This window comes from Melozone crissalis, unplaced genomic scaffold, assembly GCF_028551555.1.
Source record: "Melozone crissalis strain CALT ecotype California unplaced genomic scaffold, PUWL_Pcris_2 ptg000004l_1, whole genome shotgun sequence".
Classification (NCBI taxonomy): Eukaryota; Metazoa; Chordata; class Aves; order Passeriformes; family Passerellidae; genus Melozone; species Melozone crissalis.
In genome coordinates this window covers 27,255,210-27,282,346 of record NW_026535782.1, presented here as the reverse complement: position 1 = coordinate 27,282,346, position 27,137 = coordinate 27,255,210, and the positions used below count along the sequence as shown (strand labels likewise).

Below are 27,137 nucleotides of genomic sequence, written 5' to 3'. Positions count from 1 at the left end.
AGAAATTGAAACACATTTCCCATATTCACTGGCATATGGGAGTTCTAGGTCTGATAGCCAGCTATGCCCATGGGAAGTGAAACTGGTGAGTATTTTGTGATGCTAGTAAAGAGGCTTCAATTCTCTGCTACTAATTGATCTTACTGATCAATTTAATATTAACTAAGCTAGATAAAGCATAAGAACATGATGCTAGCCTTGTAGTTATATAGCTAATACTTGTGGATGGTCTCAGGGCTCCAGTGCTGATCTCTGAGTATCTTAATATGAATCTTACAGGTATCCTGTCCTCAGGGTCTGCATCTGCCCTCTAATCTCTGCTTGGTCTGGCTAATATTTAATTATTCCATGAAAATCAGAAATCTTCAGTGGTCCAATGTGACCTGCAGGAGCATACAGTTAGTCAGGAGAAGGTTAGGCTTATAAATTCAGGATCCTTGAAGTACAGGACAGGATGGAGTGGATGCTTTAATAGACCAGTATCTTAACCTCAGTGCCTTTTACAGTTGGGAGGAATTAGGGCATACAAGGTGGAAGAAGCTATTTTTGTGAAAGAAGCCATTAGGCTTTGCATTTCTGCTGCTGGTATCTTGGGCTGATAGAAATTGAAGTTTGAATGTTATCGGCGAAAAATTGATAGTTTGTAAGTGAGCTTAAGTGCAGGAAACAACAGGGACCCTGACTGAAAACTGCAAGGGGCATCCAAGAAGTGTACGGGGTGCCCTAAGGTGGGTTGCCCATTTCTGATATCAGAAACCAGCAGGAAAATAAGTGTGTGGTTTTTGTGGGGAAGAGTAAAAATTGTCTTTAAAATGAAAGCCAACCTTTGCGGCAAGCTAACTCACATTGCTCTAGCTAGTCCAAGCGCTCGTACAATAGCTGTGCTGTGAGACAGGTTTTGCCAGTACATTTACATCTCACCAGAAATTCCCCACTTCAGAATTGCTTTTTCTCTTTCTCCAGTTCCCCAGAAAGTTTTGGAGCTGCAGGCCGGTGCTAGCGGCTGGCCGCGGTCTCTGCGAGTGACCTGGGTGCCCCCTGCGGGAGACTGGGAGAGGTACCACCTGCTCCTGTGGAACCGCTCAGCCCTGGTGCTCAACGCCACCCTCGGCAAGGACAGCACCGAGTACCTCATCCGTGATGCGAGCCTCATCCCAGGGAGAGAGTACGGCGTGGAAGTCATTGTGGAGAGCGGCGATTTGCAGAGCAAGACCAGTTGCACGGGAAGAACAGGTCAGCATGATTGGCCAGGCGCTGTGAGAGTGCAAAGTGTTCAGCTCTGTGAGCAATGGAAGAGTACTTGGGAATCCACAAATTAATTTTGAATTAACAGTGAATTAATTAATTAATTCACTGTTAATTCAGTAAAAAGGAGCTTCCTTTGTAAACTACAGAGATAATTTTAGCAGTTCTGTGAAAACTTCTGGGATTACTTTTGTAGTAAATGTTTTGTTAGTGAAAGCTATGGGAACTATATCACAATTCTGTCATGACTCAGGTGTCACATTACATGTTCATTTCAGTGCTATATTTTATAGCTAATTGTAGGGCACCCTACAGTCTTAAAGAAAGCACTCTAGGCCTTACTGTATTGTTCATCAGTATATTTCCTTGCCAGTCTGTGTAAAGAATATTAACCATATGGTGAAGGTGTATCTTAGTATGGCTGTCCTTTAACACCTCAGTTCTTGTTTTTGTGCTCCATAAAGAAAATGGGTTAGTCTGTTCAAGTCTTTGTTTCCAAAGGAAATCCATATACCCTGCAGAGACATGAGTGGAATTCTTTTGCAGTGTATTAGTCAAAGCCACATCTGATTTGCTTCAATCTTAAAAAAATAATTCTTATATAATTGTTAGAATTTCTGCTCAGTGAATGCAGAATAAGTGCAATTCAGAGGAAAGGAAGACTTAGAGTAGGGATAACAGGCAAGGCTCAAGGCTAACTTGACTGAAAAATGTCAGATAGGGGAGTGCCATTCTACTTTATCCTCACCCTTCCTGGGGTCTGCCTTTTCTACTATACCCTTACCTGTCATTCCCCAAGAACTTAATTTTGTTAATTTTGCGTAACAGCAAGACCATTAGAAGCTACAGAACTGAAACTTTCTCTGACTTGTAGCAAACTTGATCAGAGCAAGATACAGTCTCATCTTCCTTACTTTGACATATGTTGCAAGTAATTTAACTTTATGGTGTTACTTTTAATTGACTCAGCTAAGAGATTAAGAGTTGGACCCAATGATTTTAGAGGTCTTTTCCAACCTAAGCAATTCTGTGATTAGAACATGATCCATTTAATAATATCCAGCAGTGGGTATATCATGACTCTGTTTGACCCACAGTGAGGTGCATGATGTGTCTGTTATGAAGTACAGGTATTAGGCCCTGTGTGTCAGTTTTCTCTGACATTAACCCACAGACTTGGAAAGTGAGTTTTATTTCAATGTGGCAGGGACAAAATCAGATCAGGGACTATATTGTGCAAGACATGCTTGCTGGGTATGCAGGCACAGACACACATGAACACACAGAGAAATTCACTGATCAGATTCTTTCTTTTATGCCCCTGTGAGTTTGAAGTGTCTCTCAGCTTGACTTAGGTATAAATCAATGCAAAATCAATGTCACTCTGACCCTATAATTTGCATCCTTGTTTGTTAGAAGTACATTGTTGTAGGTCTTATTTATAGTACAAATGTCTTATATCCCTATTCAGTGCCCAGAGTTCAAGAGGAAGTTTGCTGACTTCCCTGCACTTCCATTTGCACTAAAATATATATCCTGGTGTAAGTTTAAACCTAAGCATTACAGCCATAGTGCATTGCTGAAGTCTGCTGGTAACAGTCCTTCACTGGAAGAGGGTCACAAATACTAGAGTTGTAAGAATGGCTTCCTAGAAAAAGTAAAGAATCTCCTCTTGATTGCAGATACTCTGCTGCTGTCACATTTCTGTCTTACAGAACACATTTCTTACAAACTTGAGATAGGGCATATGTGCTCCCCACATAGTTCTGTTCTTGTTGTCATATCTGTGTGCTTTCCCAGCTCCAGAGCCTGTTCTCCAGCTCCGTGTGAAGCATGCTAATGAAACTTCACTTAGTGTGATGTGGATGACCCCTGTTGCAGAATGGGACAGCTATGTGGTTTCCCTGGAAGTCAGTGAGCTCCCTATTGTAAAAAAAGGACTTGCAAAAGAAGCTAAGGAATTCACTTTCACTGAATTGATACCTGGAAGGAAATATACAGCAATCATCACTACCATTAGTGGGACTTTAAGCAACTGGACTTCAGTAGAAGGAAGAACAGGTATTATTTTGTCAAACTGTTTTAATCTTTACTTCTGTCAACCATAAACAATTTTCTTTTTGCTTTGCAGTGGACTTAATTAACTCGGTGTCTAAATCTCAAAAGTCTTGATCTTATGTTTGTTTCCTCAGTAAAAAAGTTACATGTCTGAGTCTCTAATTTCTGACTGTCAGTTATCTTGCTGTATTTATTTAAGACTTTTGGAAAATAGATGTGTAATTCCTGGCAAAACAGTTTTCTGAAATATTATGTCATATCTAGTCAATCTACATTAGCACAAGATTCCATTTAAGAAGAGCCATTTTCATTGTGTATTTTCAGGAGGGTCATTTCCTTGATGCAAAGCATCCATCATCTAGGAAAAACAGAAACATCACCACACAGGAAAATATTACTTTAGGGGGAACATTCCAAGGTTGACAGACACAAGGTCACATATGTGAACTTGAAGATGTGTTTCTAATCTTTTTGCTCTTCTGATTTCAGAATATGTGTTTGTTACTGAGGATGATGACTGTGTCACAAGGAAGGTCCCATTCTTACCCCCTGCAGGGAGCTGATTTCGTGTACGCGTGCAAGTTTTAAACCATACTAGTTGCTTTAGTCTGCTTAAGCACTGACTTAAACATTCTCCAGTGCAAGCAAAGTTTTAAAATGTAGCTCTGGCCTTGCACAGCACAGGGAAAAAAAAGCTGCTTGTGTTTGAATCGAAGCATTCCTAGGATTGATGGTGGTCCTTACTTAAATTTTATAACTCCTTCCAAGGCCTGAGAAGTTTAGCTTATATTCTGTTTCTCTGTTATGTTATTAGATAGCTGGAATTTCACTTCCATCTGACTTATACCCCTTTAGGGGACCTATTCAGCCATAAAGGTGCCACTTCACTAGTATGAGTCAATGCTTGAAAACACATCAGGCACTGATTGTGTGTCAATATTACATTCAAATTGAGTTATAAAGAACAAACATTATTTGGCTAGAACACAGGTTTTAATAAGTGTTCCAAACCTCTGAATCTTCCTTGCAGCAGGACGGCTTAGTAGGCTTAAAAATACTGCTGTAAACATGACAGAAGTAGGTCTTACTTGCAAAGAGCACTGAAATGAGCATTTAGCACAGAAATATGGCATTTTAGTGTCTTGTTGGAGCTAACTATATTATGAGAACATTTTAAAACTGGAAGGATTTTTGATTGAGTTTTTGATCAACTTTGCTTTTTCTTCAGCTTTGTGCCTAACTTTCTAGCTTTTGTTAATGATTACTAAACCAGTACTATGTGTGCAAAAAGGCTGATAAAAAACAAGAGTGGAAGAGTGCATTCACATTTTATAAAGTTAGAGTCTTCTTTATTTCAGTTGTGCTTGGTCATGTAAAAAGAAATCTTTAGAAGTAATTGTAGTTCCTTGCTTTGACCAAATATTGTCAAACCAAATTAAAAAAGAGGATTGGGGGTGAAATTTGTGCTACATATTACATTCCTTTGTTATTTCTTGAGCTTTTTGGTCTTGCTAAGTTTATGAGCTTATGCTTAGATAAATGTTATGTTTGTTTAACAATTCATCTTTGGATGCTATAAAAGTTGTTGTCCTGCAGATCTTCTTGCATAAAAAGTTAAACCATAACCCTGCATTTCCATTATCCTCAAAATTAAAGGGTCTGACACAGCATAGATGACTGTGCCTGAGGTATTCTTCAAACAAGTTTGCCATTTATTAGAAATTAAAGATTGGGAATGGGAGAGGAAAGGGAAAATTAAAGGCGCAGACTATATTTGAAGTAGTCATCAAAAACCCTGAATGATTTCCTAAATGGATGGCTTTTATTTAAAGGTATTTATAAAATGCCATCTCTTTCAGTTCCTGGATCTTGAATAATTTTTATCTGTCTGAGAAAAGTTGTGCTAAAGGCTGAAAGACCTTTCTGTGTCTTAGTTAGTTTCCCATAGACCACATCCCAGACAGGAAGCAGTCCCCAGTTAAAGTATTTTTAGTCCTGTTGAGTCTGGCTGCAAATTGGAATGTTCTTTTGATGCACTTCCTCAGTGTGACTAAACTTGTGTTCTTTGGGGGATTCTGTTTTGTTTTATTTTGTTTCTCCTCAGTAACAGTATGACGATTTCCTTTTCAGTGCCAGCCCAAGTGACAGGTCTGACTGTGTCAAGTCAGGGATCAACCAACAGCTTGTTCACCAACTGGACAAGAGCACTGGGAGATGTAGACTCATACCAAGTGCTACTGATTCATGAGAATGTTGTCATTAAAAATGAAACTGTCCCCAGTGAAACTACCAGATATAATTTCTATGCCCTGAAACCTGGAGGACTCTATTCAGTTGTTGTCACCACTGTCAGTGGAGGGATATCTTCAAGGCAAACAATTGCAGAGGAAAGAACAGGTAAAAAGGAAAACACTCCAGCACGCTTTTTGATAGTTGAATTTATCTAAGAGAATGGTCTTGTGTTTAAGCCACTACACTGAGAATTCAGAAAAACAGGAGTTTCATCCGTACAGCTCCGATATGTGCACACTGTCTGTGCAGATTTGTGTAACTATAGCTTTAGAGAGCTAACTGCTCTCACTACAGTGGGAACTCTACAGCAGGATCACTCTGTAACAAAGACAAAAATATGCCCTGAGAGTAATGAACAACTGTCTGGGCAAATCACTCCTTGGAAGGAACTTTCTTGTTCCATTGGCTATGTGGTGGTGGTGTAGTATGATTGCTCCTTACTTATGTGTGCCAAGAACCTGCCTAAAGGTGATAGGGTGAATTTGTGTCTCAGTTTCTCACAACTCATTCTTTTTCTTTAATCCAGCATCAAAGAATGTCCACCAGGGCTAATTAGTTATTATGAGGTCCTTCTGTACTTCCTAAACAAGATTTACTGTTGCATCAAATTCTTTAGGTTTAAAGAGTCATGAAATGTAATACTAGTTCTGTGGATATTTAGAGGGAAAATTTGGCAACATAGTGCAATTTTACCCATTATGCGAATTTGGCAAAGGCATTTTGCAGTTTTCTGCAATGTTCTCCTTGAAAATCACTATTTTCAGGTGAAAAGGCAAAACAAGCCTGAAAAAAAATGGAGTAGGATAATACTAAAAGGCTTAGAGTAGAGTAGTTATTTTGTAAAAGCGGGGAGGTGGTGGGGGGCGGGGCGGGGTTTGACTCTGCCAGCTGTTGGCCAGCCCCTCTGCTGAGATAAGTTCAGTGCAGCAGAGTCCATTTAAAATTTGGAAGTTCATTATGTCTAAGTTCTGTCCCTGTAAAAACTGAATTTTGTACCTGAGTGATGATAGTTCTGGCAATGTGAAGCCTTTGAGCTCACCTTGCTGGCTTGAAAAACAAGTGACATTCATGTTTTGTCCACTAGGCGTCAGAAAACCCACTGGAAAGGAAACATTCAGCTCTGGGCCTCAGCCTCTTACCAGCCTCGCCAGTTATTGTCGTTACTGAGGAATGGCAATTTGATAGGATAACTCAGCTTCTAGGATTTTAGAAGTGCTGGGATCAGGCCACCAAGGACAATTTCCTCCACTGTATTTAAAAAAGGAGATGAATGTTGCTGAGAGGCAGTCAGTGCAGAACTTCTCACGAGTCCCAGACTTCTTATTTTGCAGGGGATGGCATTACAGGGATACTCACAACAATAAGAATTGGCTAGTAAATGCTTTTTTTTTGTTTTGTTTTTTCCTCTTTATTGCACAGTTCCTTCCAGTGTGACTGGAGTAACAGTAAATAACTCAGGTCGGAGTGACTACCTCAGTGTTTCTTGGCTGCCAGCTTCTGGAGATGTAGACAGTTATTTGGTAACACTCTCTCATGATGACAAGATTGTTCAGACTCTCACCATTTCCAAATCATTCAGTGAATGCTCCTTCAGCAGCCTTACTCCTGGGACACTTTACGATGTGATGATAACCACCAAGAGTGGAAAGTATGAAAACTATTCCCTCAGCCAGGAACGAACAGGTAAAGAGAGGCTCTGGGCAAGTACAGTCACTGTAAGCATTTTTATGTTGGTAATGGCTGATGTATAGCCATTTCCAATGATTTATCAATATCTGACCAAACTGGGATGGATGACTAGGGATTGGAGGGTCAAGCCATAAAATTACAGCTTTATGGGCCTAGTTTTATTCTTATGCCCCTGTTGCTCCTTTATTTCATGCAAAAATGCTTTAGCATGAATGAAGGTAATGTCAGTCCTTATGAGTCAACAGAAACAATGTGTCAATTGTGGCTCAAATTTGTTGTCCTGCCCTTAATGCCTCTATGTGGCCCTTCAAGTATATCCTGCAGAGCATCTCCTCAGAAAGTTACTCAGGCACTGAAAGAGCAGAAAAGGATAGGCTAATTAGTAAAATATTAGTGCCGTGTTAAAATAATGAGTAACATCCATGTCAGTTGGTTTTGGTAATGTAACACACGTCTATGGTTTTGGTCATGCAATTTTCAAGGATATTATAACAAGAATAGAGAAATCTCAGAAAAGGATGCAGTAATGGTGGAGAACCTTTTAAAACTTTCTCAAAAGTGGAAAAAATTGAAACTTTACCCTTGGTAGACCAGTAGAACAAATGAAAGATTGTAAGGGGTGTTAAAATAACAAAGAGTATCAAGTTAGTGCAATTTTAGTCTTCTCATGGTCTAAGTGAAAATCCAAGGAACAGCCACAAAAGGACAAGAACCAAATTTTGGATCAGTGTTTGTCTGCGGAACTCACTACACTTACAAAAACGGAGCAAGTTCCATAAGACCAAAAATTAGAAAGGCAAACCATTTTATTGTCATAAGATGTAAAGCAGCCTGGAAAGTGCAGATACTACTTTATTACTTAAAATTACTTAAACTTTATTACTTAAATTACTTTAAAAAATTGTTGGTTTTCTGCAACTTCCTCACAAAAGTCTAGTAACTACCACAAATACAGCTCTCTGCCCCAACTCTGGTAACTTCAGGAAGTTTCTGCTCTTTTTTTTTTTTTTCTTTCAGTCCCTTCTAGTGTCCAGGGACTTACTGTCAGCAATTCAGCCAGAAGTGACTACTTGAAGGTGTCCTGGTTACATGCATCTGGATATTTTGATAATTATGAAGTGACCATCAGGAACAACAATGATTTCATCCAAACAAAAAGTGTCCCAAAGGATGAAAATGAATGTGTGTTCACCAGTCTGGTCCCAGGGAGGCAGTACAGTGTCACGGTCAGCACAAGGAGTGGGAAATACGAAACTAGTGAAAGAGTCTATGGCAGAACAAGTAAGTAAGCACCCTGGAAAGATTCTGAGAAAAACCAGAGTATTTTTTTTATTTACCATACCCAGGAACAAAAATCTCATATGATTTTTAACATAAAATGTTGACTGTGACTCTTTGAATGTGTATTATTTCAAATAATACAAGAAGGCAGTATTTAGTTTATTACCAGTGTTTAAGTTACAAACAAACAAAAAGGGAGAGACCTGGACTGTTAAATTGGGAAGCAAATCCTGAAACATTAAAAGCCAAAAAAACCAGTTGTACAGTTTTCCACATGAGCTCAGTATTTATCATTAATTTATGCCAGAATGTACTAAACAGTTTTCTCTGGTCATGGAAATATATAGGACAGAAGATAGACTAGACCTCAGTGTATTCAAATTACCCCAGGCACTGGAATTGGAGAGCATGGGGCAAGAGAGGTAAGGTGGCTAGCTGGGAGCCAGCAGGGAGCTGGGTGCAATCTTCACCTTGCACCATATATGAGTTAAGAAGCCATGCTGAGAAACTCAGTGTATTAACAAAGATGTAGCATGGGGCAAAAATAACTCACCTGTGTCTGGCACAAGTTGGAAACTGGATTGTGGTGCTGCCTCACACAGATGGATTGCCTTGACTTGGCACTAGCTCAGGCCTCTTTTCTCTGTCTTTGTTGTACATGCAGATCTTACTCAGTTTTTGCTGGCTAGGTGAACACCCTGCAGGCTCCATTATTATTTATTTATTATTTTTATGCTGATAAATTGTGGACATCTGTTCAGAAATGGGGCCTTCCAGTGTTAGATGGGGTGTAAACTACCCAAATAAGTGCAATCTACTGCTTTCTCAAGGGAACTGCGTGAAGAATTGTAGCTCAGAAGCATGACTTCAGAGCTGCTAGCTTTTTGCTGTGATCTGTTAGTAAATACTGAGAAGTTTCTCGTTTTTCTTCTCACTTCTTCAGTGCCAGAGTCAGTGAAGGAACTGACTCTTAGTAACAGAAGCACAGAAGATCTGCAGGTAACTTGGTCAAAGGCTGAGGGGGATGTTGATAAGTATGAGATTCAGCTCCTCTTCAATGATATGAAGATCTTCCCACCCATTTTCCTTGGGAACACCATTGAGGAGTATTGGTTCACAGCTCTGACTCCAGGACGTCTATACAAAATTCTTGTTTTGACCATCAGTGGAGATGCACAGCGTGCTACTTTCATAGAAGGCCTGACAAGTAAGAAATAATGTGGTATTTAAAATGCGTTTAGGCTTTTCTAGAATGAACCACTCAAAATCAAGGATGAGCCATGATTATATTCAAGCTTATGTAACACTGGCTCAGAGTCATTGAAAATCACACTAGCCAACACCCATGCTTAATAAAAAAGTGTCGCATTTACTAACACTTGATTGTTGGCAGACAATCTGATTTGTATTGAGATGTCAGCATTTAGGTTTCTGCTATTCCCATGCATGCCAGTTGTTTGCTTAGTGTCTCTAGTTAAATCACTTACTTATTTTACACCTCTGTTTACCTACCTGAAGTGAATGATTGAGATAATGATGGAGAAATTACTAACTGAGGGTACCTAAAGAGCCTTCATTTTTTGAGGTGATTTTAAGGCATCACATGGACAAGAGGGAGATTATACATAGAACTGTGTTTCTAATAATCCCACACAAATGTTTACAACTTTACTTGTGTTTACCCATGAATGACATTATTTGTACCTGTAAATGATCTTTCTCTTTTGAATCACTTTTTTGTGGCCATAAAATAGGTAGAAATTAGGAGGCCTGAGTCAAACAGGAAATTTGTGAGCAGGTGCCTTTTTGTTCCCTGTTTTTTTCCAGTTCCAAGCAAGGTCCGAAACATTCATGTGTCACCTAATGGCATGACAAACAGTCTGAAAGTGAGCTGGACCCCTGGAGGTGGAGATGTTGATTCCTACACAGTGACTATATTTCAACAAAGCCATCAACTTGATTCTCAGAGTGTCTCCAAGCACATCTCTGAGCACATGTTTCACAAGTTGGAAGCTGGGGAGCAGTACCGGGTGGTGGTGCGATCTAACAGTGGCACCTTGCACAACAGCTTAGCAGCTTTTGGGAGAACAAGTATGTTTTTCTTGAGACGACGAGAAAGTTGCATTTTATCTTCCCAGAGGCTGACCCTTGTTTGATAACATTTAATAATTTTTGTGAATGTACCATAGGGCATGGGGACATTCACACTCATGGGAAGTTTTTATCTCAAAGCATGAGTCATGATGTTGGCATGGGTCTGTTAATACCAGTGAGATGTGTCATTTCAGTAGCTTTACCTGGGTGAATGTGCATGGAATTCTAGTCCAGCCCAGTCTCTTCCTTCATAGGATGAATGCAGTTCCACCCCTCTCATTTCCTATGCCTGTACCCATCTGGCACATACATCCACTCCATGTAGGCAATTATTGTGTCCTAGCCAAGCCTATTGCATGGTCAAGGCTTGTTAGACAACATATTGCCCTAGTGTCCAGGGTGTCAGAACATACAAAACAATGCAATACCTTGTTTTTCATGTATTCTCTCTCTTTAGCACTTGCATTTGTTATCTATGGCCTTGACTTTTGTGCAGCAGCTGCTGGCTAACATTTTCTATTTTGGGCTACTACTTTGCACCAATTTACCACTTCTTTATTTTTCATATTCCTTTCCTAACTGTTTCAGTCAGCTCATTTCACTCTCCTTCTCCATCTTTTCATGATAGTCTGTATATATCTGTTGCTTCTCCATTCCCGGTTCAGATCCATGATACTCTGTAACTTCATCTGTTTGAATTTATGTCTAGGAGTTAGTTGTTTGCATAAACATATGCACAGACATTTCTTTCCCACAAGTGAACCTGAAAATGTATAGAGTTATGTTCTGTTAATTACTTTATTCAGATTTGTGTATTGAATGGTCTGTATTTCACCTGGTAATATCCTGCCTTTAATTGTTGCTTCCAGTTCCAGCCTCTGTCCAGGAATTATTAGCCCATCACGCATACAGCAGTCATTCCTTGTTAGTGACCTGGCAGAAAGCTCCTGGTGTAGCCGAAAGATATGACATTCTGCTCTTGAATGAGCAAGGAATCCTCCTGAGTAACAAATCAGAGCCAGCTACTGCCAAACAACACAAATTTGAAGATTTACTAGCTGGCAAGAAGTATAAAATACAAGTTTTGACAGTCAGTGGTGGACTCTTCAGTAAGCGTGCAGAAACTGTTGGCCGAACAGGTAATTAGAACATCTTGGTTTACTTATGTTTCCCTCAGTCAGATATCATTAAATACATGAACCATCTATATATTTTGATTCTACAAAGATTCTGGTAAGGTACAGACTCTGGATGTTTATGCATCATTTTTCCTAATACATGCTTTGTATGTGAATCTGAACTTCATTATCATAATAATGTGACCATGGTTCATAATAAGGATATTAAATCAAAATGCTGAATGCTTCCCTCTGTCTTTTGTGGATATACCTGAATGCTTTATTGTCATCAAGTTTTTAATTCACAGTCTCAAGGTTCTTAGTGTGGGATTTTATGCGAATACACACTTCTAAACTCAAGGCCAAGTCTTGCTTGCAGTCTTTACTGATTTATAGCTTCTTGTAGAAGCTAATGGACAGTTCTCTGTAAGCATGGTCTAGAGAATCAGGCCTTCTGGGAAATAAAAATACTGTATTGGGGAGAATCAGTGTCATTTCATAAATGCTTTCCTCTTGTTTTTGATAGTTGCTGTTGATATTTCTTAACAAACTACTTGTGGCTTAATTGAAATGTGTTACAGCCATGAGTTTATTAAAGGTTCAGCTTAGTGCCTAGACTCTGATATTTACTCTTACCTTCTTTTCAGTTCCAGCAGCTGTTACAAATCTGAAAGTCACAGAGAACACCACTGACCGACTGTCCTTCAGCTGGACCACCTCTCAAGGGGAGCTTGATTCATATGACATCTTCCTGTACAATCCAGACAAGTCCCTTCATGACAGAATTTCAGGAGGGCAGCATCTCCAGCAGTGTTCATTCCAGAACCTGCGTCAAGGCAGGATGTATCGAATGGTGATTGTTACACACAGTGGAGACCTCACTAATGAGTCATCTGTCTATGGAAGAACAGGCAAGGACATCTAAGAAAACTATCTGCCACCAGTGGTGCTCATGGGGGATACCAGTGAACTGGTCTGAGTCTGATGCTCATACTAGATTAGAGCAACTATTAAAAGTATCCAAATTGGCTCTTATTTGTAAAAGCATTAGATATATAAAAAGATAAATTCTGAATTATGTAGTTACAGCAGGAAAAATGAAGTGAAGAGCCCTGTTCCCAGGAGCTCATGTCAGAAGAAAGACATCCCAGTGTATGCTCCCTAAGCAGGAAAATGGCTGTCTCCCATCCTAAAAGCAATATTGGCCTGAGTGGATAAAGCAAAAAGCGAAACAAGTAGGGTTAATGGGATAGCCAATCTACCAGAGAAATAAAACTTGTTTCTCATGGGAAGCTCTGGCTGCAGCTCTGTGCTTGTTCAGCCACATGTGGGAAGCAGTTTTCTAAGCAGCTCTAGCAGCTGTGGCATTCTGTGAAACCTTTCTTTATTCTCCTGCGGCACCATATAGGAGCCCATCTGTGGGACTATGTCTGCACAGTGGTACAGTTTTTCAGCTACCTCAGAAATGGGTGGTTCCAAATACTAACTAGGATAAAGCTGCTTAACATTTGCAAAACTATCCACTATAACCATTGCAACCTCTTTTGGTAACAGTGGCAGTTCAAAACAATAAAGGAAGCTACTGAGATATGCTTTATGCTTTTCAGCCAGCTGTGGTGGCTGTCTAGTTTATAAAATGACTATCATTACAGGACAAATACAAGGTCTGCTTGACCTTTTTGCTTCTTCCTATCCAAAGGATGTTCTACATAAAGTAATATTCATTCCACCTTTTTTTCAGTACCAGCCCCAGTTGTTGGTCTCAAGGCATCCAACCGAAACATGACAGACAGTCTGTGGTTCACTTGGAGTCCAGCAGCAGGAGATGTTGACTTCTATGAGCTGAATCTTTACAACCCAAATGGGACACAGAAAGAAACTGAGCAAATGAAAGAGCTGGAAGAGTGGCATTTCCAGGGGCTCATTCCTGGCAGAAAGTATACTTTGGTTGTGGTGACTCACAGTGGTGAGCTAACCAACACAGCAAATGCTGAAGGAAGAACAGGTATGGGATTTTTTTTTAGTCCCATCTGTTTGAATTAATTAGTTCACAACTATGCAACAGACCTGTTCTGAGAGAGGATTTACTATAAGAGTCATTGAAGGTATAAAGATGAAGGATAACCTTAAGAGCATTAAAACAATAGAATGTGAAAGAAAAACAGTCAGCGCTGTTTTTCTTTCAAAGGCTCAGGAATATGTCACAACTGTGAAAGTCACCATCATCAGCACAGGTGCAGTAACTGCTGTGTATATGAGATAATACAAACTACTTTGTGATGCATGAAGAAAATAATACGTTTCATTTTATTTGTCTTGTGTAAAAATTTGTTAAGAATTTCTTTTTCTTCTCTCCTTTTTTCCCCCCTTTCTGCATAGCACCCAGCCCTCCTAACACTGTGTCATTTACCGATGTTGCAAACACTTCTTTATCAATCACTTGGCTGGGTCCTCCAGACTGGACAGACTATGATGATTTTGAGGTGCAGTGGCTTCCAAAGGATCCCCTCACAGTATTCAATCCCTACAGCAGCAGCAAATCCAAAGTACGCATCATCTATGGCCTGCGACCAGGGAGGCTCTATGAGTTCAGTGTCAGAACTGTCAGTGGCAACAGCTGGAAGACATACAGCCAGTCACAGTCTGCAACTGTGAGAACAAGTAAGTAAAAATTTCCCTTGCACCCTAGCACTCAGCTGAAGAAGATGCAAAACTGTAAAATATTACCAATTCCTTCTGCAATCAGTAATTTACATTAATAAATTCATGAATGACAGTGATGAATTCAGCTAGATTCTAAGCTCTTGCTGTGTGCAAGGTCAGCTGTTTATAGACTGATAATGGACATACATTTATAATCACATCCAGAGTCAAGCTGTTTGGTTGCAGAGCCTGAATCACTCAGTTTCAGGGGTAAAATAAGGCTGAATATCCAAACTTCTCTGGTGGTAGTATATTGAAATAATCATGTTTCTGAATGATAAGACAGGAAGGATGAAAGAAACTGTGCTGTACTAGATTTGAAACTGGAAACAGTGTCTCACTGCTCTGCATTTCTGCCCATGTCTGTGAATCTGTTTCAACTCTAGCTGTCTCTAGCAACTTCAGTAAAAGACTGATTTGAAAAAGTGACATGAAATTGTAAAAATAACTGAGTTGTGGCAAATCCTCATGTTATTTGGGGTGGGATTCTGCTCTAAATTGACATCTATGTTTAGTAAGCTATATACTCTTTAATACAGCATAATAATTAAATTTTCTCCTGTACTTAATCACTTAAATGTAGATGCCTGCCATCTGAGACTGAAATACTGTCTTTGTTACAGGTTACATGATATAAATGGTGCTCCCATATTACATGGATGAAGCATATTTCCATGTTATGTTTTAGTAATATGGACACATCACATGCTGCCCAGGAAACCAGATCAGTCATGAGATGACAGTATCAGTATTTACTGATATAAGTGACCACATGAAGCCTCCAAATAAGTTGTAACAACTTTACAACTTTCTAGAAATCCATTTCTTTGTGGTGTTGCTGTTCATGTTAAGACTTCATCAAGTAGGACTGAAGTCTTTTCCTTGTTTTCAGAATTAATTACTAGATCTGATTTCAGATGGCTAAAATGAGTTAGACAGCATTACATAATAATCAGGCAGCACACATTTGTGGGTTAACTGGGAATTCTGAGTTCCAGCCTCCTGTTCTGATCTGATGGTTGATGCAGAATCTAGGAGCTGTAGTGTGAGCAGAGAGTCTGTGACACCTGTCCCTTTTCCCACTGAGTTTCAACTTCTCAACATTTCTCTAGAGCCAGACAAGATACAAAGCCTCCACTGTCGGCCCCAAACCTCTACTGCCATCGCGTGTTCCTGGACTCCTCCTGATTCTGACTTTGATGGCTATAGCGTTGAGTGCAAGAAGATGGACACCCGTGAAGTGGAATTTTCTAAAAGGATAGAAAAAGACAAATCTCTACTAAATATTATGACCCTTGTTCCCCACAAGCGATACCTGGTGTCCATCAAGGTGCATTCTGCAGACATGACGAGTGAAGTGGTTGAAGACAGCACCATCACGATGATTGATCGTAAGTGCAACTCAGAGTTGCCCTGAAGACAGGCACTGAGCAGCAATAAGCAATTGCTCGTGTTACTTAGACAGTAAAAGGAGTTCTGAACTCCACAATTGCCACTGTGTGGAGTGGTGGCCAAAGTAGACTGAACCCATTCTTTGGTCTCTGTTGTGACAGACCATGCAGGATTTTGACTATATTGCCTCTCATTACATTGCCAGACCCAATTATTTGGCTCATTCATTAAATATAGCCTGAGAAACATAAATACTTTGTCCTCATCATCACATGCCTTGTTTTCATCAGTTGTCTTCATGCTTGCTTCTTAGCTTTCTGCATCTGGCCATCTGTACCCCTTATTGATGGTAGCCATCCTCAGCACAAATATCCATCAATAAGGACATTGGATTGTAGTACCACATTCTCTTTTGGCATCTATAGACTCTTCTGAGGTGCTACCTGGCCAAATCACCTGCAGGACTTTTACCTGAGGGAGGATCCAGATATCTATAGCATGTGCTTTGAAATAAATTCTTCCATTTCTCTACCCATAGGCTGCTGAGTGGAATGTATCAGTAGCATCTGCTGGTACCTCTGCACTGCCAGGCATCACTGCAGTCAACAGCCTGCCACTGCTGACCCTAGAGCTGCCCCAGATTTTACACTACATCAGGATTCAGTGGCACAGCACAATGCAGAGGCCTGCACTGTTCCAGGGCTAAACTTAAAAATGAGAGGACAGCCAGGAGTCCTATATTCAGGGATGCCTCTGTAGCTGCTTTTTAAAAGCCACGTTTGTGTGAAATGCTAGGTCATAAAAATTATGTTTGCTTTGGGAGCTATTGAGCTAAGCTAGAGTTCAGTCACCAAACTGCCTTCTCCTTTGCCCCTCAGTTGCCTTTTAATCTCCTTCCTCTATCACAAAGGATACTACAAATCCAGATGTAAGACCTAGTTATTCATGTCATAAGAGGTGAGACTGAGTCCTGCTTGAAGGTTTGCTGATCATGTTTATTCTTATTTGGTTTATGTTCATGTTTGTTTATTGTCACTTACTTGTTTTGAACACTGTGCTCTCCCAGACCTTGGTTAACACTGGAGGCCCTACCTTAAGGGAACAAAAAAAATTGCAGATAGACTTCATAGATGTAAGAGGTCTAGCTAAAAAGCATATAAATGTGTGAATTTTTGGATCTTTTGGCATTCTAAAAGCTTTTGAAATTTAGCCTTCTGCTTACAGTTTTTATATGTTTCCCATATGTGCAATATAGTTTCAATACTACAGAATTTTAAAAGAATCAGTAATGTAGATCCTTAAAATCCCCACCTTTGCTGCACTTTCTTCCCTGTGAACTTCACTTTCCAATTTACTTCTACTGTGTCAATGTTCAAAGTATAGTTTTGTATCATACAAAGAACATTCCCTATGGAAATTCCGCAGTCAGTCTAGGAAATGGTACTCTGTAGTTGAGTGTTCTCTCTGGCTAACCCTGGCTGTTCCTCTGGAAAAGAAAGCAGAAATATATATGCTTGAAATAGGTAATGTCTATAGTGAGTATGTTAAGTGGCTTCCAAATGCTTGGCTTAAAACTGTGTTGTTTTCAGCAGCTACAATTTCTGCTTTCATAGGCTTGACATGACTTTAATGCATTTCCATGTGGGCTTCTGCAGGAATTCATACTGAGGAGGTGTCACTCCTATTATGGTGAACACACTGCTGGCTTGTTTCATCTTCTGGCAGTTTCACTGTGGGAGGTGAAGACACTTTCTTGATTGCAAAGAGAGTAGAATCAGAGACTTAGGTCCAGGCAACCAAGATTTATTACAAATTGCATTTTCCTTATTAGGTCTAGCTCACAAGTACATAGGTAATGTTTTTTCTCTATTTTGTATTTATTTTTTATTTATTTAATTGTTCAGGTCCTCCTCAGCCACCTCCAGATGTACGAGTGAACAAAAAAGAGGTGCTGATTACCAAATCCTCCATCAACTTTACTTTTAACTGCAGCTGGTTTAGTGATACTAATGGAGCTGTGAAGTACTTTACTGTGGTTGTGAGGGAGGCTGATGGTAAGTGTCATGATTTGATGCTATTCTCTCCATAGCCAATAAAATTTCCATGGGGAAGTACATCCCTATCACTGCACAGCAACAGGGTTTCTCCTCATCTAATGGCTGAGTGTCATACAGGTTTTGGATCTGTACTTCCTCCTTAGCCTGAGGATGTAGAGAGTGCTATTCTCAGAGAGTCTGTAGCAACTACAGAGCTCAGAGAGAAGCAGTACTCAAGATTACACTGTCATGTATGTTCAGACAATTGTTGTAGTCGAAGGCTTATGTTGGTTGCCATTGCCAGTGAACACAGATCCATGCCTTGCTGTGCACAGATTTTGAAAGGTAGTTTAGATGTTAGGTGTGAACACTAAAAGGCAACTCCTTTGGAGAGAAGTCACAGGTCTGCCAGGTGATGTCTGCTAACTGAAGAAAATGACTTTGCATGCAGCACTATAAAGCAGAACAGAAGTGGTCCTTGTGACATGCATGTGAATCTCCCTTTCTACAGCTGACCTATTGTTGAGATGTGTGTCTGGCAAATCAGATACATGTCTCAACAGTTTATACCTTGTTTTTAGAAGTGGCTTCATTTACTGGCATGCCAGGACATATTTTGTGACCTTTATGAAAGTTTCATAATCTCTCTGTCCATCAGCCCTTAGGAAAAAAAAACAGATAATATTTCCACTGTCTGCTTTGTTATGTTTGGGCAAACTATAAAGCTCTTTGAGAAGGACTACTCATTGCCATAGCTTTGCCTATCTGAGTCTCTTCCAGTATTGTGAATTTACATTTAGGGGGTCCCTGCAATTTCCTACTGTAGTTTTTCTCTATATACAGTAGAGTTGTCAGTTTATGGGGTTTTTTACTACTTTTTGAAATAGCTAGTAGTAGGATCCAGGAATCTGGATCACAAAAACTCCCTACAACAGCACAGGAAAAAAGTCATAGCAATTGACCTGTGCATGCCTATTGCAGCAAAAGTTGCATGGAGGACTTGTGAGGAAATCTGCCTAAAAAATAATAGAAAGGTTGGTACTAGAAACAAGGTACCCTAACCATTGTAGCTTTGTATTCATGAGGTAGCCTCCAAGAAATAGAAAATTGGATAAGAACGTGTCTGTCAAGAGCTTGAGCCTATAAACCTCATCACATTAATGGCTATGGCATCTAAACCTTCTGTCTTTCTCTGCACATGGCGTAGGCAGTGAAGGACCAAAGCCCGATGAGCAACACCCGTTACCCTCCTACCTGGACTACAAACACAATGATTCTATACGCATCTACCAGACAAATTATTTTGCCAGTAGCTGTGCTGAAAACCCTGACAGTGACTACAAGATCTTTGACATTAAGCTTGGAGGAGAAATGGAAAATCTGGGAGGAAAGTGTGATCCAGATCACCAGAAATTCTGTGATGGACCTCTAAAGCCTCGAACTGCATACAGGTTAGACTCATATTGGTAGTTGTGCTCTTATATTAGGCTTGGTGTCATCTGGATGCCTCATCCACTTGAGCTTCAGTAGATTAGTGACTGCATTGTTCACAATGTTCTTTGTGTTTCACTGCAAATTTATGAAAGCTTTATTATCCATGGCCCTATTCCATAGGTAAGAACCAGTCATCCACTAGCATGGGAATGATATGATTAATTATGCACAAAACTCTGTGTAGTGAAGAGGTTTATTTATTTACATCAACTTGCTGGGAAGCTCTCCTATTGCTGCTCAACATTTCTTTGGAAAGACTGAAGACAATTGGCTAAGTTAAGGCAAGAAGAAGGCAAGCATGCTTCACTCAGTCTGGCAGAACTACCCCACTTGTTCTTTTGGAACAAGCTAGAAAAACCTGGAGGCCATTCTATCCTGTGGCACCATTCTCAGGCTCCAGAGCTAGGTCCAGGTTAGCTGTAGGATGTAGAAGAGGATGACTGCCAAGACCAGCCTCAGCAGTTACACTGGCTGTGAGACCAAACATGAGCTCCAGTGTGGCTCAGTGACACCCCCCACCACAGGCAAATACTGTCCCAAGAGACCTGCAAGCTGCTCCCTGAAAAGCCACATGGACAGAAGGCACATGCCAAGGAGTGCCCATGATGAGCTGAGTGCCTCTCAGCTTCTTCATCATCATTTAAAACAGTGCTCGCCTACTGTAGGCTGCTCTCATTAGGGCACATTTCCCAAAACTTCAGTCTGGGAAATACCCACATTACCAGGAGAACAAAGAGGACTATAACATTTATCCATTAGCACAGTCGTGCCCAGCCAAGTGAAGGGAAAGTGTGTCCCTCCTGAGAAGCATTTCTGAGTCCTCTCTCCTCTGCAGCTTCTGCTAGTCCTGCCTTTAGACATGGTCAGGCTGTGTGTGCTTGCAGCCAGAGCCCATCTGTTACCTCTGCCAGGGTACCTCAGGGCCCTCCACCTGTACTGGCTGTAGTCCCCCATATTTAACTCAGGGATCAGTATTATTAATTAGGTAGAAGACTGATTAACTCAGGTGTCTATATTAAGAATTATCTGTGGTCAGTGGAAAGGTTTTCCTTGTCTCAAAGGGGCAAATGAGTTTTTACTTTTCTGCTGTTGATTCTGAACATCTGATGAGCCATTTTTTCCTGTATTTTCTAGAATCAGCATACGAGCTTTTACTCAGCTTTTCAGTGAAGACCCAAAGGAACTTCCTAAACCGCTCTTTGCAGACACCTTCTTCTCTTTACCGATCACTACAGAGGCAGGTTGGTTTCAGGCTGGTATCCGTGACTGTGTCATGTGATTACATATTGTGCCTAAGAGTACTCTGGCATCTAGAGCTATTTGTAAGGAGTGGAACAAAGCTTGTTGTGCGTGTCCTGAGAGCTACTCTGACAGGAAACTGACTTGGCTTATCTACCTCTACTGGAAAATTCAGCGGACTGCTTGACAGAGCTGCTGAAAGTAGAGAAAAGGAAAAATGCTCAGTGAGGCTATCACCAAGAAAGCTTCTAACTGCAAGAGAACCACTCCCATGTAATGGAGTTTTTGCTTTCTTTTACTGTGGTTGGGAGTGAAAAATTTTGTTTAATGGTTTGAAAAAATGAGGACAGAAGATCAAGGCCAGGTTTTAGCTGAGTGTTTTAATGCCTTAGATTTCCTTATATTTAGCCATTTTCTTTAGCTGATAATAACAGAACCTCTGAAAGTTATTGATTCTCTGATTCCTTTGATCCTTTCCTCAAGATACATAAATACACTGTTTTGTTCTAGAGCCTCTCTTTGGAGTTATTGAAGGTGTGAGTGCTGGCTTGTTTCTGATTGTGATGTTGGTGGCTGTCACTGCTTTATTTGTCTGCAGACAAAAAGTTGGGTAAGCTGACTCCCTTTGTCAGTCTCCGTTATTGAAGTCATGTCAAATTAAATTCATTTAAGTTATACAATTTATAAGGCTTAGCTAAAAATTGGATGGATGCACTGAACTGTTCAACAGATAAAATCTATGTTCCCCCAAATTTTGTACACACTAAGTATACAAATAATGACTTGCATATTAAGGAATCTATATATTCTTAATTCAAATGGTGTCAGAATTATGTCATAGAGGATCCTTGTAACTTTTAGTTTGCAGTAGGAGTCTGAATAGTTCTGAATAAAAAATGGTTTATCATTCAAACCTTTATCTTCTGGGAAAAAATGTCTTTTGTCAAAAAATGAAGTGTTTCAGATTAATTGCATCTGCATTGTAGATGGGAAGATTTTGAAACTGTTCATTTAGACTTTATCATTTCAATTAAAAAATACTGACATGTGGCATTACCTCAGTGTCCAAAATATTAGCTCAAATTTTGCTTCTCATTTTTTTGTCAGTTATAGTTGTATGTTTCACATTATAGATGAATCTTAAATAGTGAACTTACATATTTTTAAAAAATTAAATACTGTATGTTGACTGAAAAAATCTTTATCCATTTAAACTATTTTGCATGACTGAGAAATGTGAAATTCTTTGTAGTTTCTGAAATTAGAAAAAAACCTCAACATTTCCAGTGCATGGGAAACACTGCAAGTCTGAAATTTAGTTCTTTTACTGATACAAAATTAAGTTGATATGTTTTTGAATTTGTCAGAATTTCAGATTGAAACAAAATCTATTTTCTGACTAGTCATGGCTTTTAGCCAAAATGGATAAACTTCATTATAGAATGCGGTTTCTTGTTGTGAGTTATATACCCAGTAGGATGGCAGTAATGCTGCTATGGTTTTCCCACATCAGACGTAAAGAGAAAGTGTTCTCTAAGGGAGATGTCTTGAAGGAGGAGATGGCAGCAAAAAGATGAAAGGCAAGACTAGCTGTGTGCAGTGAGTACCACTTCTGTGGCTTTCCCAGAGCCTGCTGTGGTTATGCCACTCACTCCTGCCATGAATGTGGGCATCTGCTACAGGCCTGGTCTGCAGAGTGGATGTGCTGGAAGCTGTAGACCTTTTACAGCTCTGCAAATCTACCTCCATGTCCCTCTACATGTAGAGAATCAACTGATTTAGGGTCCATCTTAGCACACGGCACCCTCCTTAATGATGGACTGGGCTGTGAGTGTTTCAACAAGAAAACTCTGAGCCTGAGCTAAGAGCAGTGTCACAGGATCAGAGCCAAAATTCAAAACACACTGGAAAATGGTAAACTGGAAAAAAAGAAATTTAAGAAAGTATAACTTATGTCATTGCCAGCACTTACCAGTTTCAAAACTTAATGATATAACAGAATATCTTCTTTCTGTTCCAGCAATGGCCATGAGAGACCTACAGCGAGGCTGAACATTCGCAGAGACAGGCCACTGTCAGTCCATTTGAACTTGGGCCAAAAAGGGTAATGTAAAAAGTTTGGTTTTTTAACATAGCATTGTGGTTGAACAGAGCCATCTGATCACTTACTGATGAAGTGTTTCTTTTTGTTTTGAAATAATTTCCAGATACCGGAAAACTTCCAGGTAAAAAGAAAAAAATAATACCTAAAACCTTCTTGGTAGCCAACTGGATAAATTATGACTGTGATTCATCCTGTGATTTTCTTCCTCCTGTTGAATATTTCAGTCCGATCAAAGTCAGTCACTTTGAAGCACACTTCACCAAACTTCAAGCAGACTCCAACTACCTTCTGTCCAAGGAGTATGAGGTGGGATCCTAACCTAGGCAAAAGACTTGCTTTGTGAAGGGACAGGCTGACTGAGTCAACTGGTTAATGTATTATAAAGGCCTGCATTTGTTTGTATTATTTACACAAATCCAAAAAAGATGGAGCATTTCATTTGAACTCCACTTGTCCATGTGCAGAAATCAACTCTTCATTTGGCATGTTCTGGTTGGCAGCCTCTGCCTGATACTTGTCTGGCTGAGATTAGGAGCATTTGTTTGTATGGCACATCTGTGGGATAAAGTATGGAAGGTACCCACCAGCCATGCACTTGCTTTAAAACAGTATGATTACCTATGTAATTTCAGTTTGTTTTTTTATAAAAAAGCACCTGTTTTCTGTCTATGGCCTTTGAGAGCTGATGAACACTATTTCCCTTTGTGTTGTCTTGTCCTTTAATTATTTTCACCTCACATTTTATTCCCATTCCTTTTTTGCAGGACTTGAAAGATGTGGGTCGAAACCAGACATGTGACATAGCACTTCTGCCAGAGAACAGAGGGAAAAATCGATACAATAATATATTGCCCTGTGAGTTTTAGCTTTGGTTGTGTAATATTGCATCACACTAGCTATTTTTCACTTCTTTTTCAGCAAGCCTAGTGGAAAAGAGTGCAGCCAATCCCTTTCCTCCTTTCTGTCCAAGATGAAATATCTGTGCCAGCTCAGGTTCTTGTGCTAGGAGGCAGATGATGCATGGCCCTGAATGGCTTCACACAGACCAGTAATTTAATTTCACACTAGAGGTGTAATGACTAGCATTCAGTCCAGGGAGAAAAAGCTCCAGCTATTAGGGACATTCAGTCACTGCTGATAACAAGGATAGTAGAAATAACAGTAGGGATTTTTACATACAGAGTATCATCCATTCAGTGCTCTTTGACAGCCTTGCCAAATCTTTGTTCTTCAGTGTACACTAAACCTACTATACAATATAGAGCTAGTGTGATTCTGCATGGTAAGATGTGTAAGTTAACCTTGTTCCTCTCAGGCAAGACCCGTCTGTTGTTGAGAGTTTCCCCCTTTAATCTCCTACCTGTCATTTTGGAGGTAGAACATTGAGGAGGAACACCACATAACTCACTGCTCCACATCCCCACTAATGGATGTGGCATGTGCTGGCAGCACAGTCTCTCCTGTGTCCTGCCTGCTCATGCCAGCAATGACACCTGACTGAGATCCAACATGGCATTATCTCATGAATCAGTGTCCTGGCACCTCAGGCACTATATGTTTCTGTACAGAGGGCCCTTCACCTACAGAAGATGTTTGGCCTGCTCAGCATTAGCTCAGAACACCACTGAAGTGCAACTCTTCTTTCAAGGGCAGAGCTGGGCACTACTTCCCAGTACAGCATACTGCTGTTAGGACCAAAGGAGGATGCTATTTTGGCCCTTTTGTTGTCATAACAAATCCTATGCAGCTCAGCAGAGGAAATTTTGTATATTTACTGCATCCTTCTTACCCATCTATCTACTAGTCTCTGGAGCACTCCACAGCACTCACAGATTAAAGAGGCAGTAAAACCAGCAGTTATTCCTTATAAATTAGCTCTTCATATAAAATCTTGTAATAGTGCTGGCAGTCCTTTCACCAACACATTTCTGTAAGTGCTGAGAGAGACTGAAAATCAAGACCTAGCCCTAAGCCTCTTGTAATCAATTTCTTGCTAGATGATACATCAAGAGTGAAGCTTTCCAATGTGGATGATGACCCTTGCTCAGACTACATTAATGCAAGCTACATACCAGTAAGTGACTCAAGGGTGGTGTTTTACAATCCTCCCTCCAGTGGTTTGGGTTTTTTTCTGTCATCTAAAATTGAATATAAAGCTGGATGGTTAAGGCTCCCCCCCGCTTCCTTGATTCACTTGAGCTAAAAAAATAAGAACTCATTTTGTGGGTGTGCTGAAAGACTGTGGCTGACTACCATTAAGTTAACTGTGAGTGATTTACCCAGCACTTAAGGACACTTTCTAGCATTGCTATAGTTATGTAAGATAGCAAGTCTAATTGGCCAAGGACATATTTTTAAAGGTCGCTGGTTTTATACAGTGTCCACAACAATTGTAGCTATCGCTGCAGGTGGCATCCTCACTGTAGAGCTGTAGCTCATCCTGACAGCATTGGCACCTTGCAGGGTGACAAAACTGGCTGAAATTAAATTAATGCCCTTTGCCAAAGAGTTATGATTGATAATAACAGTGGCTTTAGCGATCCAGATTTCAAGCCAGAACTCAGCTACTTTATTAAAAATGATAAATAAAACAAAAGCCCCTAGCAGTTTTAAAATTGCTTGAGACTGTGCTGAACACAAAAGAGCAATGGAAAGCTTTGACTGTCATGAAATGGACAGTATTTAGATAAACTTCCACCATCTCTTCCTACTCTCTGTTCCAATCAGTCATTTGCTTTCGGGTCCAGTGCGACAATTTAGCTTTCAAAACTATTGTCCCAGGAAGGGTTGCTGCAGAGCCCTGTCTGCAATCCCAAGCCTTATTCAGTTGTTAGAAGATTTTTTTTTCTGCCCTTTTGGAAACTAATGGAGTTCTCTTTATTTGCAGGGCAATAATTTCCGCAGGGAATACATAGCAACTCAGGGCCCTTTGCCTGGAACCAAAGATGAGTTCTGGAAGATGGCATGGGAGCAAAATGTTCACAATATTGTCATGGTAACCCAGTGTGTTGAGAAGGGCCGGGTAAGCAGTGACTCTTCTTTGTTATTTATGTCTGTTTTAACATCTATTAAAAGGTTTTGCTTCTTATTTTCATCACACTAAAGCCAAAAAGAACCCAGTCAAGGAGATACACAGCATGAAAGAAAAGGTGTAATATAAAGACTGGAGACAGATGAAGGCTGTGAAATGAGGGTACACAGACTGTCTCAAGATCATGCAGCATGTCAATGCTAGAAGTAGGAACAGAGCTCAGTGCTTCTGGTCCCCAATCCAGGACTTTGTTCGCTAGACAATTCTCTTCAGCATGCAGAAGGACAACCACCAACAAAAAGTGCCTGTTTATCACATCAACTCTGATCAACTTCTACTTTAAATACAAGCTCTGGAGAGCAAATGTTGATCAGTAAATACATCAAATTATCTCTGAGATATAAGCCCTGATGGAGTTAGCAAAGAGACCACTCATGCACTTAAAGCTCTTCCTGAATGCAGGTGTAGCATACCTCCCCAGGTATGACCATGTCCTGTCCCTTTGTAAGACAGTGACTAGATCTGTAAGAAGATTAAACAAACTTGAATTAGTGATCCTCTGGTAGCACATATAGGGTCAGTTGCCCTCAGCTTACCGTTTTTTTCCTGAGGAGAGGATGAAAGCCAACCCAGAATAGGATGTGTATCCTTCTGCATCTCACTGGTTCCAAGTGGGACCTTACTGCCATGTCTTAGCAAGAGGTGAGCAAGGGACACTGGAGGCATGGCTCTCATCCAAACAGAGATTTAAGAAGTGTTGGCACAGAAAATATGCTCTATAAGAAGGCATCAGTGAAGTGCTTCTCATTCCCTCCATCACAAATGAATTATGAGAACTTCCACTTCCCACCCCCATGCTAACCCATTCCCATGCCAGACCCTGCTTATTGACATGGCAGAGAGTTACATCTCTCTCTGAATTCAGCTGCTGCCTTTCTTCCTTCATCCTCAGGCCCAAGAGGTCTGGAGTCTGCTCCTGCCAGTGCAGGATGGTGGCATTGTTTGTAGCTATTTTGACCACTAAATCTGTCTTTCCTTGTGTCCCTGCAGGTAAAGTGTGATCAATACTGGCCCCATGACCAGGATTCCTTGTACTATGGAGACCTGATTGTTGAGATGCTGTCTGAATCAGTGCTCCCAGAGTGGACAATACGAGAATTTAAAATCTGCAGTGTATGTTTGCATTTTTTTCTTTCCTGATTAATTGGCTTAAAACACTTGCAAGGCTAAATTAGGAAGGTTTATTCTGCTGTACCATAGCTGCATCATGCCTGACTCCCCTCTGGTGGAAGCTGCAGCATTTTCTCTGTGGGTACCTGTTCTATGTGTCCCTTCCTGTCTTGCCCTGATGACCCGCACTT

The 27,137-nt window shown here is 40.3% G+C and overlaps 1 protein-coding gene across 2 annotated transcripts in view; it reads left to right on the top strand.

Annotated features, from left to right (window-relative positions):
• The window catches only part of PTPRB (protein tyrosine phosphatase receptor type B), a 62,647-nt gene that overhangs the window by 26,045 nt on the left and 9,465 nt on the right, over positions 1-27,137 (top strand). For both annotated transcript variants that reach the window (XM_054273194.1, XM_054273186.1), the window contains 23 exons: positions 964-1,233; positions 3,046-3,306; positions 5,434-5,700; positions 7,015-7,278; positions 8,302-8,565; positions 9,509-9,772; positions 10,393-10,656; positions 11,529-11,798; positions 12,425-12,688; positions 13,519-13,782; positions 14,157-14,438; positions 15,593-15,871; positions 17,777-17,926; positions 19,116-19,359; positions 20,537-20,643; positions 21,152-21,251; positions 22,662-22,745; positions 22,849-22,866; positions 22,970-23,051; positions 23,510-23,600; positions 24,743-24,819; positions 25,633-25,767; positions 26,827-26,949. In XM_054273194.1, coding sequence (XP_054129169.1) covers positions 964-1,233; positions 3,046-3,306; positions 5,434-5,700; positions 7,015-7,278; positions 8,302-8,565; positions 9,509-9,772; positions 10,393-10,656; positions 11,529-11,798; positions 12,425-12,688; positions 13,519-13,782; positions 14,157-14,438; positions 15,593-15,871; positions 17,777-17,926; positions 19,116-19,359; positions 20,537-20,643; positions 21,152-21,251; positions 22,662-22,745; positions 22,849-22,866; positions 22,970-23,051; positions 23,510-23,600; positions 24,743-24,819; positions 25,633-25,767; positions 26,827-26,949 — 4,424 coding nt within the window. The remainder of the gene's footprint in view (positions 1-963; positions 1,234-3,045; positions 3,307-5,433; positions 5,701-7,014; positions 7,279-8,301; positions 8,566-9,508; positions 9,773-10,392; positions 10,657-11,528; positions 11,799-12,424; positions 12,689-13,518; positions 13,783-14,156; positions 14,439-15,592; positions 15,872-17,776; positions 17,927-19,115; positions 19,360-20,536; positions 20,644-21,151; positions 21,252-22,661; positions 22,746-22,848; positions 22,867-22,969; positions 23,052-23,509; positions 23,601-24,742; positions 24,820-25,632; positions 25,768-26,826; positions 26,950-27,137) is intronic.